Here is a 12,055-nt window from a genome sequence, read left to right as displayed (position 1 = left end):
TTGGATTGGCCAACAAGGCCATCAGGCAGTGCCCGACGGGCCCCTCTGACAGGTCAATGTGTCTGACATTTTTCTGGCTGTCTGTAGGCCTGTTTTGTGGTGTGCTTCATTGGGTTTTATTACTGTTGGTTTCCCTGATATTAAAAGCAAACACAGCCTGCAGCACGCTCAAATCCAAGCAGTCTCCCATACCTTGAAAAAAAAAAAACACGTATACCACTTGTGTTTGCAAGTTCAAAACAACTCCCATTTAGAAACATGGGATTTTTTTTTATCTATCTAATTCACTAATGGGACCAATTTCATTTTTATGCCCGGGCCTATTTTCTGTTCTCGTCAGACCTTGCTCCTTGTAGTCTGCCCTTAACAAGAAATTTCAATTTTTACGTATAATTTCGGAGCACTTTTTCGGTTTGGTCTAGCATCTGTTATACGAAGTCGAGAAACTTTAAAAATGTACTAATAAAAGACAAATGATAAATCGCAAATATTTTCTTTGTAAGCCTTGAACTTTTTGTCAACGACATTTATTATGTGCTCTAGGGATTAAGTTTTGTTTTCACACAATCTACATGTTCTTGAAGAGCAATTTTGTGTTTTCCATGATCCTTCAATCTGACATATTGCAATATATTCAAAATAGGCGAAAGCGTAAGAATTTCTTTTTTTTTCTTCACTGCCTCCAGATTGGAATCTGTTTATGGCTGTTTATTAAGAATCTAAGGAAGGTTCCGTGTATTTATAATACAATAAAGTTATTACCTCTTTTTCGCGGGTCCATCACAGTTTTAGTAATCTTTTTGCACTTGAGTCTTGTCATCATTGTCAGTGCGTCTAGCTGTAGCAAATTAGTTTTCAAAGATAATTTTATTTTTCAAGCAGGTAGATTGAAGTCAAGGTTATTTCTGGCATTTTACTTCAATGCATCAAAAATTAACTATTTCAAGGTCTACTCACCCGCCCTGCTACCATCATAAACATAACTGATCATGGATGAGATGTGTAGTATTTTACTGATTTTAGGTTGAGTTCCAGACGAACTTTAATAGGAGGTGTTCAAGACCGTAAATTGAGCAGTGCTGTAATATTTTATATGTAGGTGGTGTTGAGGTCTTGCACGTGTTTGTCTCAAACTTAAATTAGTTCAGACTCAAGGTTGTTTTTCCAAGCCGGGTGGTGTCTGCGACAAAATTGTCAAATCATCATCATAAACTAGATGACTAATAATTTGGTTATTAAATTTAGGAGGAAAGCCAACTGAGGCGTGTATGTAATTCGGTAGGACTGAAGTGTATAAGGAGAACAGAAGTGGTGCAAGTGCACACCCTTGTTGGACACCATTTTCAGTGTACAACCTGTGGGAGAGCCCTATGTTATTTGGGAGTTTGATTTTTACCCCGATTTCTTTATGTAAGGCTATTATGAGATCTGATAGCGCTTGATCAGTCCCCTTACTTGAGTGTTTCTCCCAGGGCACGAGTCGGGGTACCACGCGGATGGGCGGCATCCCCCCACTTATTTCCTAAGGTTTTTCAGGGTGGACGCCGTCCACCCTGCTAAATCAAAACCGCGTCCACCATTAAATAAAAAACGGGAGCTCGGCGCGCACAAATTAAATAAAGCATTTCCGGGTGGGCGAGTGGCTGGCTGAATCCGGACGTTACCAAGCACCCCCAGCAGCACTGTAGAGGCACAGCGGGATGGCAACCCTCACACCTCCAGCCCTTGATGAGCTGTTAAGAGGTGCTTGAAGGTGAAAGAGAGGGAGGGGCTGCAGGTTCAGGAGCAGGAGGCATCCATTCACACGCAAACAGCCCTGAATGCGTCTTGTATCTGCTATTTAGAGGGGGGCTCACACATTCCATTTCTACCCAGGGCCCCAAACATCCTAGACTCGGCCAGATTACACCCCTGATTTCACCGAGGCAGCACCTGCTTCTCTTCACCGAGCTTAATTACTGTCACTAATTTGTAAGCAAACCTCGGTTCTTCAAACATGCATAATGTAATACAATAAAGAAATGGCACAATCGCACCCACACTGATTAACAAAGTATGGAGGACAATCAGTTCTCTCAGTGTGTCTCCTGTAAGTACTGTATATCACAGTGGGGGATGGCATTTTGGACAGAGAGCCTGTCTTCTCGTTGTCTTGTGCAGGAGGGGGCGAGAAGCCCAAGATGATACTAGAATACTGCATGCCCACCCCTGTGCCCACCCTGGTGGATCACGTTCCCTCTCCTGTGATGACTCCTGCTCCTGTCCCCCCATGTATGGATGGAGAGTGGGTGAAGGGATGGATGATGGGTGGGTGAAAGGATGGATGGATGGAGAGTGGGTGAAGGGATGGATGGATGGATGGAAGTGGGTGGGTGAAAGGATGGATGGATGGAAGATGAGTGGGTGGGTGAAAGGATGGATGGATGAGTGGGTGGGTGAATGGTGAGTGAAAGGATGGATTAGTGGATTGGATGGTGGGTGGGTGAAAGGATGGATGAGTGGGTGGGTGGATGGTGGGTGGATGATGGGGGGTAGGTGGATGAGTGAAATGATGGATGGATTGATGGATTGATAAGTGCAAGGGTGAATGAATGGGCATATGAGTGAAAGGGTGGGTGTAAGGATGGATGAGTGAGTGAAAGGGAGGGTAGATGGACAAAAGGATGAATAGATGTGTGAAGGAGTGAAATGATAGATGGATGAGTGAAAGGGGCAATGGATGGATTCATGAGTGGATGAGTAGATGGATGGATGGGTGGGTGGATGGATGGATGGAAGGAAGGCTAAGTGAAAGAGTCGATGGAGAGAGAAAGGGAAGATGGATGGATGACTAAAAGAGTGGATGGGTGGAAGGATTAGTAAGTGAAAGGATGGCTGGATTGGTGAAAGGGTAAATGGCTGAATGGATGAGTGAATGGATGGATGGGATGAAGAGTGGATGGATAAGTGTACAGATGGATAGGGTGAAAGGTTGGATGGATGGATGGATGGATAATTGAGGATGAGTGAAAGGATGGATGAGGGGATGGATGGATGAGTGAAATGATAGATGGAAGGATACATGATGGATAGGTTTGCAAATGGTTGAATATTTTTGGAAATGGCTGGGCTTACTTATATACTATTGCGCGACCTCTGATGTGTCTGTAAAATGTACCTATTGTCCTGAAGTTTTGTCCTGAATTTTGACCTCCTGTTCTGAATTTGTGTCCTGAATTTTGACCCTTTGTCCTGAATTTTTACACTCACCGTCCTGAATTACAATGATATAAGCTGTCTCACATTTTCCATGGCCAGACATCCTGTGGCAATATAACATCTCCCATAATGTCTGAAATAACAGATGTACAGAGTATCAGGCTTTAACTGTAAGTGTGCACCTTGCATTTTTTTTCTCTCATGGTCACAGTGTATTATACTTGTTAATAAATGTCATGTTCTAGGTAGCGTAATAAATTTTATAGTTTTGATAATCACTATTGTAGTTTCTAGTATGTGCTTTTCTTCGGCTTTTTTCAACACACTAATTCTACTTTTGTTCATGGTCCCATGTTTTAGTATGCCTAACTTACAGCACTTAATGGCTTGACTAATGTAGTTGTACGCCAAACTTCATCCACATTTGGGCTGCTAATTCCTCCATACAGGGACCTTAAGTCACAGGCTTAATTACCAAGCAGCTTCAATTGTTAAATCTTGCAATATATGCAAATGATAGATCTGCCTTACATGCGATGTCACTTCCTGCCGTGATGTCACTTCCTGTGACCACACCTACCTTGGAGAGTCCCCCCACTTCTTTTTTTAGGACTTGTGCCCTGGTTTCTCCCATAGTTAATTGGGGTTGACCATGTTGAATACTGTACTCACTGTAGAACATGTAGCATCCTGGTTTTTTTTGTGTACAAATATGTAGAAAAAATAGCTGGCAAAGAAATATGCAACCCCTCAAAAGGGCCTAACAAGAGTCATCACAGTGAAACAACCCCCATTCCCACCCCCCCCCCGGCCCCCCTCTCCGGGTTAGTCAGAGTGGGTGACCAATGCCAGAACCCTTACCTACCCCAATAATCTGTCGGATCACATCTAACAGAATACTGGTCTATATCCTGTAAAACAATGTTATAATAACCAACTGTAAAGTCGTACTGGCTTTAACTTGTGCTATCCGCAATAAATGAGATAGACCAACTGCCTTAGCAATATCATTACAACAATAGGCAAAACAGACCTATTGCATCAGACATACCATTTCCAGTGCACCAAATAGGCAAGTAGCTTGTCACCAATGTTCTCTCTAATTTATTTCCTATGTGTGCGGCAGTGAAAGATTTCTGCGCGTTGCAGCCAAGGCCTTGTGCACCAAGCATGCGAGTATATAAATCTCTGGCAATTACCACTCAAAAACTTTGATTACAATGAGAGTGAAAACAGAGGTCTTTCACATATATAGCTCCATTTAATGGTTTTGCAACAGTTTTGCAATCTAGATACAGGTCATCATGACATGATTGGTTTACTCTAGTGGCACACAACAAACAATGGGAGGAGGGTCTAAGGGCGAGTTTACCGACCAACCAGGTACATGCCCCAAAATACAATATTTTCACAACAAAATGTACCTGGGGGTCAAAAAAAGTTAGTCAAACAGAGTGGATCACAACACCAATACTACACAAAAGACACCAGTGAGGACATGTAAATGCAGGCCAAGTAGAGGCTCAAGAGCATATGGAGAAATAGTTCCCATCAGAAGCCACACTGTACCGCCCTCTTTTTCATCATTTGGGTTCTCCTTACCCAGGAGACAGAACGGCCGGTCAGATGTTACCGTGACCGATAGATATGATAAGGGGTGGTATATCGAGTACAAAAAATTGAAGTGGCTACTGAAAAAGCAGTGTTGAAGTGGTAGGAGTGTTAAGGTGAGGGAAAGTAGAATAAAATTAGGTGAATCGGGTGGACAAACAACATTTATTAGTTTCTCCCAATCCCTAAAGTTTAAAAAGCAAGTGTAAGTGCAGGTTTTAAATAATCACCGTACTTAATAGTGGTCAACATGTTTCTGCATTATATCGAACATAGTTTCAAAATGCATTCTTCAGGACCGTATATAAAAACACTGCTGCTTGTAGTGATGAAAAATTAAGAACAATATCACCTGAGCTTCAGGTACATACTCAACCGTATACTGTTGCATCGCACGGTATTAGATCCACACAGAGAGACAAACAAACAGAAAAAGAACATGAAGATGTCATATTCCCATGAATTATATACTGTAATGGGTACACATTCACATGTATAGGGACAAACATTTCCGATTTGCAGACTCACCCATATATGATGGTTGAGAGGCTTCACCCCACCTGGCTACAGCGCAGGTATGAGGAGCACCGCTCTAAAAACAATTCACAAGTAACATTTAGAGCTGAAAATTAAAATTAAAATGAATTCACAGGGAGGCAGATTACTTAATTAGTCCTTCAGAATCTACGTTAGTATTGTGCGGGACGCCCCGCCTGTACTATGCTCCATCGGTCCGACAAGGACGCGGAGGCCAGACTAAGTTGAAAGGAATGGCATCATAGTGAAAAACGGAGTCGCTTTAAGAGCTGGGCTTTTCAGCGCGTTAATCCGCTGATCGAGTAGACAAACCCCAGTGGTAGTAGCGCGGTCGCTTTCAGGGCAGCGCGTTTAAGAGCTGGGCTTTTCAGCGCGTTAGTCCGCTGATCGAGTAGACAAACCCCAGTGGTAGTAGCGCGATCGCTTCCAGGGCAGCGCGTTTGTATTGTTAATTACCAGCGCGATAAATATCAGGCAGCCAGCGTGCGCATTGCAGGCGAGCGCTCGCCTACCTGTCCGTCGGTGTCTCCTGGCAGTCAACTGTACTGTCTGGGGGGGCACCGGCGCTTCTCAAAGAGGACTGTTTTGTACTTTCTCGTTCAGCAAGGCAGGTTAACAGTCACGTGATGTGATTTAATCACGTGATGCCGGGCATGCTGGGACATGTAGTCCCAAACAGAAGTTAATGAATAGAGTGCTGGCAACAAGGCACCTAAGTCTATGAGCAAGTTGCGCATACAGGCAGAGGCAACATATTAGATCAAGGAGCTCATGCTGGGGGTCGCGTAACTAGGCTCCAGGAATATTACCAATAACATAATGATGTTGTAGGGGTACTGAGAGTTGAATCAGAGAAACTAGCGAAAACCCGTGTAATTGGTTACATTAGGGCTCATGGTGAATAGGATTACATTGATTAGAGGGACATCCATGGAATTGGCTCATTTAGTCCCTCTTTATCACTGTTCAGGCGGTACACCCACTTTTGTTCGATTTTGAACAGGAAGCGGCTGATGTCAGTACAAGACAGGGGTATTTGTGGTTGTTCCAGGACGGTCCAACAAAAATCTTCAGGGCCATGTCCCTTCTCCAAAAAGTGTGCGGTGAGACGAGTAGCCTGTTTTCTGCACCGCACTGTACTTTTATGTTCTTGTATCCTCGTCCTGATTTTTCGGGTCGTCATGCCGACGTATCGCAAAGGGCATGGGCACGTTATCAGGTATATGAGGTTACTGCTGTTGCAGTTTGTAAATCTTTTTTGTGTCCAAGGGCGATTAGTCCCGATGTCGACCTCAGTAGATTTACGGGTTTGGGGACAGACAGTGCAAGCCCCACAGGGATGGTGTCCAAAGACTGGAGGTAAGTCCCACAACGTACCCACTTGCCTAGGTTCTTTATTGCGTGGGCGTGTATGGACCAGCTGATCTTTTAAATTTTGTCCTCTTTTGAAGGCAAAAATGGGTAGAGCGATGTCGTCATTGCCAGTCTTCAGGATCGACCAATGCTTCTTTATGATTTTCTGCACTTGATTCGAGCGAGTATTAAATGTGTTGACAAAAGCAATGCGATTGGTCTTGTCTTTTGGTGGCTGTATCTCCAATAGGGACTCCCTGTTATTGTTAGACGCCCTCTTTTTTGACTGGTGAATGATCTTTTTCGGATAGTTTTTTTCACTCAGTTGGGTTTCCAGGTTCTTAGAGTGGATTTTGAAGGCTTCTTTGCTGGAGCAATTTCTTTGTACCCTAAGAAATTGGCCAAAAGGCAAATTGTCCCTCAGGGCTCGCGGATGGCAACTATCGTACCTCAATAGTGCATTTCTAGCCATCGGCTTCCGATAGAGTTCCGATTCAATACCATTATTGGTTGCATGCAACCTCAGATCCAGGAAGGCTAAAGATGTTCTACTGTACTCAATGGTAAACTTCAAGTAAGCATTCTTGCTATTCAACCAACCATGAAATAGCACTAGATCTTCTTCTGTGCCTCGCCATACTACCAGAATGTCATCAATATATCGTTTCCATATATATAATGATGATAAATATGGGTTGGCGGGCGTTAGGATTTCCTGCTGTTCGAAGTTATGGACGTAAAGATTCGCCAGGCTCGGCGCGAAAACACTGCCCATACTGGTCCCGGATGTTTGCAGGTAAATGGTGTCCTCAAAGCGAAAGTAGTTCTCTTTCATCGCAATTTCAGCTAGATGCATAATGAAGCTCGTTGGCGTGATGGATTGGGGATTACTCTGTTCCAATAAAGCACCTACTACCTCCAGAGTCTCGGTTTGTGGGATTGACGTATATAAAGACTCTACGTCAAATGATACAAGGATATCAGTTTCGATGTCGTATTGTATTGTAGGCAGTAGTCTTAGGACATCTTTCGTGTCCTGCAGAAACGTGGGCATAGCCTTGACCATAGGGTTCAAAAAATGATCAACAAAGGTTGATAGAGGTTCAAGGACCGAGCCGATACCAGAAATAATCGGCCTGCCGGGTGGCGGCCTCTGGGGTTTATGTACTTTGGGAAGACAGTAGAAGTACGGAATTGTAGGATGTTTGGTGATTAGGTACTGTCCCTCTTGTGACGTTATCCAACCCTTGGTGGTTGCTTCCTCTACCAGATTGCTAATTTTGGTTTGCAATCTCTCTGTTGGATCTTCTCTTAGTGGGAGGTATGATTGTGAAAATTACTCTAGTGGCACCTACACCCCATGTTTAGAAAAGAACAGGCCTCAGAAGGTAGCACCATAATAAGATTTCACTGAATATTCTCAATTGGAGCATTGCTCATTTGGCGGGGAAATGTTGGGAGACTATACAAGGGTATATACATTTAGCAAGTTGACAGTTACATTACACGTCAACATGTTGATTTACCACCTAACAACTTGGTTCCCTGCTAAGAGGCAGTCTGCAAAACGTGCACATCCAGGCCAAACATAAGACTGTGGGAAAGGGTGGCTCAGACAAGTCAAGTGCGGTCCTGAGATGTGCGACATGTCTGCTTCTTTCACCGGTCTTTGCCCTTCTTGCACTGCTGATCACCCAGGACCAATGTATACTTACACAAGTCTCTGTACATTCTCAGACCCAAAGTCAAACTGTCATTATGTTGCTATTACTGGAGTTCAAAGCTTACCATCTCATACCATCCATAGGGAAAAACTTTGCATATACTCAGGAGGAAGTGAAATAAAAATAGGCCCACTCTCGAACCTAGTTTACAGTCATTAAGCATAGTTTTATTTTTAGCTGTCTTGCCCTGAGGTCCATTCCATAACTGACTTGGTGGAGTGGAAAGGAGGGAGAAAGAAAATATAGCCTTTCCTGTGGAGACCAGAGACTAGTCTAATGCAAGACATTTTTACATTCACACAGTGCTTTAAATCGAGAAAAATAAGTACAGGTACTCAACCCACTGACCAGTGGACTAGAGGTGGAGCCTGGGGCAGGTCTAAGGGTGTGGCTAAGAGACAATCATTTGATGACTCTTCTTTCTCAGTCCTCCTCTTCTAATCAATGTATAATCTGATACATTATTATTGTCCACACTCATTATGCCATTCCCCTTAGCTACTCCTTTATCCCCCAGGTTTACATTTTTCCTTTCCCTTTTTTGCCCCTGCTCAAATTTCTCCCCACTCTGTTCCTCCACCCCTTTAATGTTCCCTTGTCTCTCTTAACGCGTTCTGTTTTCCCTTTCTCCATGTCTCTCTCCATCCTTTGCTAATCAGACACAAAACCACCTTGCTCACATCCTACCCTTCTCCACCACTACCAACAACTCTTCTTCTGCGGCTTACACATGAAGTCATCTGCACCTTGTCAAGCTGTTGCACAAATGAGGAAAAAAGCGCAATTCACCCGAGAGGGGTTATTTGTTACTTATAAGGGACTCAGACTGGGAAGGATTTCATGGTGTAGGTAACAGCAGGAAGAGGTGGTAAGCGTTCCTCAGCTTACTCAACAGGCCATGGCAGAGGTGCTTGTGTCAAGCTTAGCACTCCAATAATTCAGGCTTTACAGTGCGACTGGCATGTTAGTAGGGCATGCCAGTAGAAATTGTAATACGCACCTACACTGCCATGTCAATATTAATGGATGGCCACGCATTGATTTTTCTTGAGCATCTGTGCTTCCAACATCGTTACTGGCTGCAGAAAATGCACGTTGCTTGGCAATTTTGTTACAACTAATGACAATTAAAAGCACTGAGCGCACATTCTGAATGCAATCATTTAAAATGCCCTCATGTGGGATAAAGAAAAAACAGGAAACTCAAATTCGGTGAAATAAAGTATTTGTGTGCAATCACACTACACTTTATTTGTGGTCACACTTAAAAAGCTGCAAACCTTGTGCAGATATGCAGAGATTAACAGCATGTTTAACTGCCGCCTGCTCCGGGCTCTGTTATGACATTCCCACAAGCCCATGGCAGAGAAGGACTACCGTTCTCAAAGTCTTCTTGCATCTAACCTTCATCCCACCTTGTAAACGCACCAGAATTTCTCCCTGCACTTCAGCACCAAGAAGAGACTGTTTTTTTCTGAGCACTAGTATTTTCAAGGCTGTGGGCTGCAAACAAACTGTCTATTAATTTTACATGAAGCAATGGCGTGCGCGCTCTGCAAGATTGTGTGCACAATGGGAAAAGACAGTGTGTGTGCGCGCATGCTACAGGGAACCGTGCTGATCACCATAACCAACTCAAGCATCTAGTTTTAAGCTTAAGCTTTTCCACAAAGCAACCATCAGACACACAATCATAATATTACAAAATTACAGTTGAGTAAGCAAAATGCTATCTCTTCTTCGATGGCCTAACAAGGATTCTCACAGAGCAAATCTTCTGCAACCGCAGTCAGTCACACTGGCTGACTAGAACCAAAACCACTATCTAGTACCATAATTTGTGATATTCCATGTAACAAAATACCCATCTATAGACTGTAATACATAGTAATAGCAATCCACACAAATGCCTATCAATGTTAGCATATTCTTTTCACAATAAACGTGTCAGGCCTACTTCCTTTATCATGACATTTCATAATAAACAAACCAGACCTATAGCCATGATCACTGGCTTAGCGGCATTACAAACTCAGTCTTGCTTTAGCAAGTATAAACTTTGCCACAAGCCAATAAATGCAAACCATTCAGTCTTTTTAGTGGAAACACACAAATGTGGCACAATCAAATCCTGTAGTCAGGAAAACATACATATTGGTGAAGTATACGCAGCTTTCTCTGTAGGACTCTTTTGAAGTATTATTTTGTTGATCACATAAGATCAGGCGGCACCTGCACTGTCAAGCCAGATCTAAAAATGTATGTAGATTACTGTAGCCCTGTGCGCTCAAAAAAAAAACCTCCACACTGAAGTATAAAGCTAACCACTGCTCTTCTCTGATCAGTGCTGCTGCCAGAGCAAAACAAAAAAACGTAAACTCGGTTGTTATATGGGACTCTTTAATAGAATTGCCATGTGTCTGAAAGTTCAAGCGTAGGCAACTGGATAAATATAAAAAAATTATCACAGCTGCATGGAGGGTAAGCACTTTTTTTGTGGGAGCACACAACTTCTACCCAGTCAAACCACTCAATCCGGACTACAAACATGTGGCTGGAGTCAAAACCCATCTATTGGCGCTGCTTCTTAAAACTTTTTTCAGGTTTATCCAACAATGTCTAGTAAGAGCTGCTCTGTCGAGCTAGACTTAATGATCAGAGGAGCTGCAGTTTCGCACATGACACGAGACCAGTTCTATTTTTGTTGTTCTTGTTAAGGGGTTCTGGTTTCCTTTTCCCTCCTGGGTTGCTATTCTGTTCAACATCTTTTTATGCGTGTGTGGATCTTATCATGTTGCTTTTCCGGCTGTCACTCTTATTGCTTGGTTCCAACCTCCGATCTGCTGTTCTATCAAATTATCCTTTTGTCACTTTTAAGATTTCTTCTATCAGCTGTTTTCCCACTTCAAACGACTGCTTTAACCGCGCATGCGTAGAATATTTCTTGGCGGACTAATGGCACTTTCAGTCAAAGGCTCTGCCTACGGCGCATGCGCATGGCTTTGTTACATACACCTCGGTCTCTGGGATCAATAACACAGTCACGCCACTTGGATCTCAGTACTCACGGCGAATCTCCCTGTTCGGCCCGCTCATCTTCAACCCACGATCTCTGCCGCCACGATCGGGGCACGCTACCCTAGATAAGGTAACCACCGCTGCCTACTGCGCTGTCAAAACTCCCGCGAAGAACCAACTACTCCATCCCGCTCGTCGTTTGTATACACCCCGCCCACACTGCACATCCATTGGTCGGATAAAAAACAGTGAATGCATTTCTGGCTGTTCTATTGGACACGGCCTTTGACAAGAGCATTTTTTTTGCTAATCAAACCGATACGCTCATTGCGCACGAAAAATAAGCAAACGGCGTTCTTATTGGTAGAGCAGCAAAAAAGCTCGCATGCGCACTCTTCAAATAGCGTCATTTTTGTCTCTCTACCGCAGTGATTGGTCGCAAGCAGCCACTATCTGTGGGATGTCTTTAATGAGGATTAATGACGACTCGGAAACGGAAGCAGATTGATCCTCTCCTAGCAGCAGTCGCTATGAACGCGTTAGGAACAGAAGGTACATCCGTTAAACAAGCATTTACAATGCAACGGGTCTCGCCTTAGGAAAAGTTAGAGCTT

The 12,055-nt window shown here is 43.5% G+C and overlaps 1 protein-coding gene across 1 annotated transcript in view; it reads right to left on the bottom strand.

Annotated features, from left to right (window-relative positions):
• The window catches only part of TONSL (tonsoku like, DNA repair protein), a 419,298-nt gene extending 407,661 nt beyond the window's left edge, over nt 1–11,637 (bottom strand). The window contains exon 1 of the mRNA XM_086966418.1: nt 11,492–11,637. Coding sequence (XP_086822544.1) covers nt 11,492–11,519 — 28 coding nt within the window. The 5' untranslated portion in view covers nt 11,520–11,637. The remainder of the gene's footprint in view (nt 1–11,491) is intronic.
• Between the last annotated feature and the right edge of the window lie 418 nt (nt 11,638–12,055).

The sequence above is a fragment of the Lissotriton vulgaris genome, chromosome 4_1 (genome assembly GCF_964263255.1).
Source record: "Lissotriton vulgaris chromosome 4_1, aLisVul1.2, whole genome shotgun sequence".
NCBI lineage: Eukaryota > Metazoa > Chordata > Amphibia > Caudata > Salamandridae > Lissotriton > Lissotriton vulgaris.
This window is presented reverse-complemented; position numbering and strand designations above follow the sequence as displayed.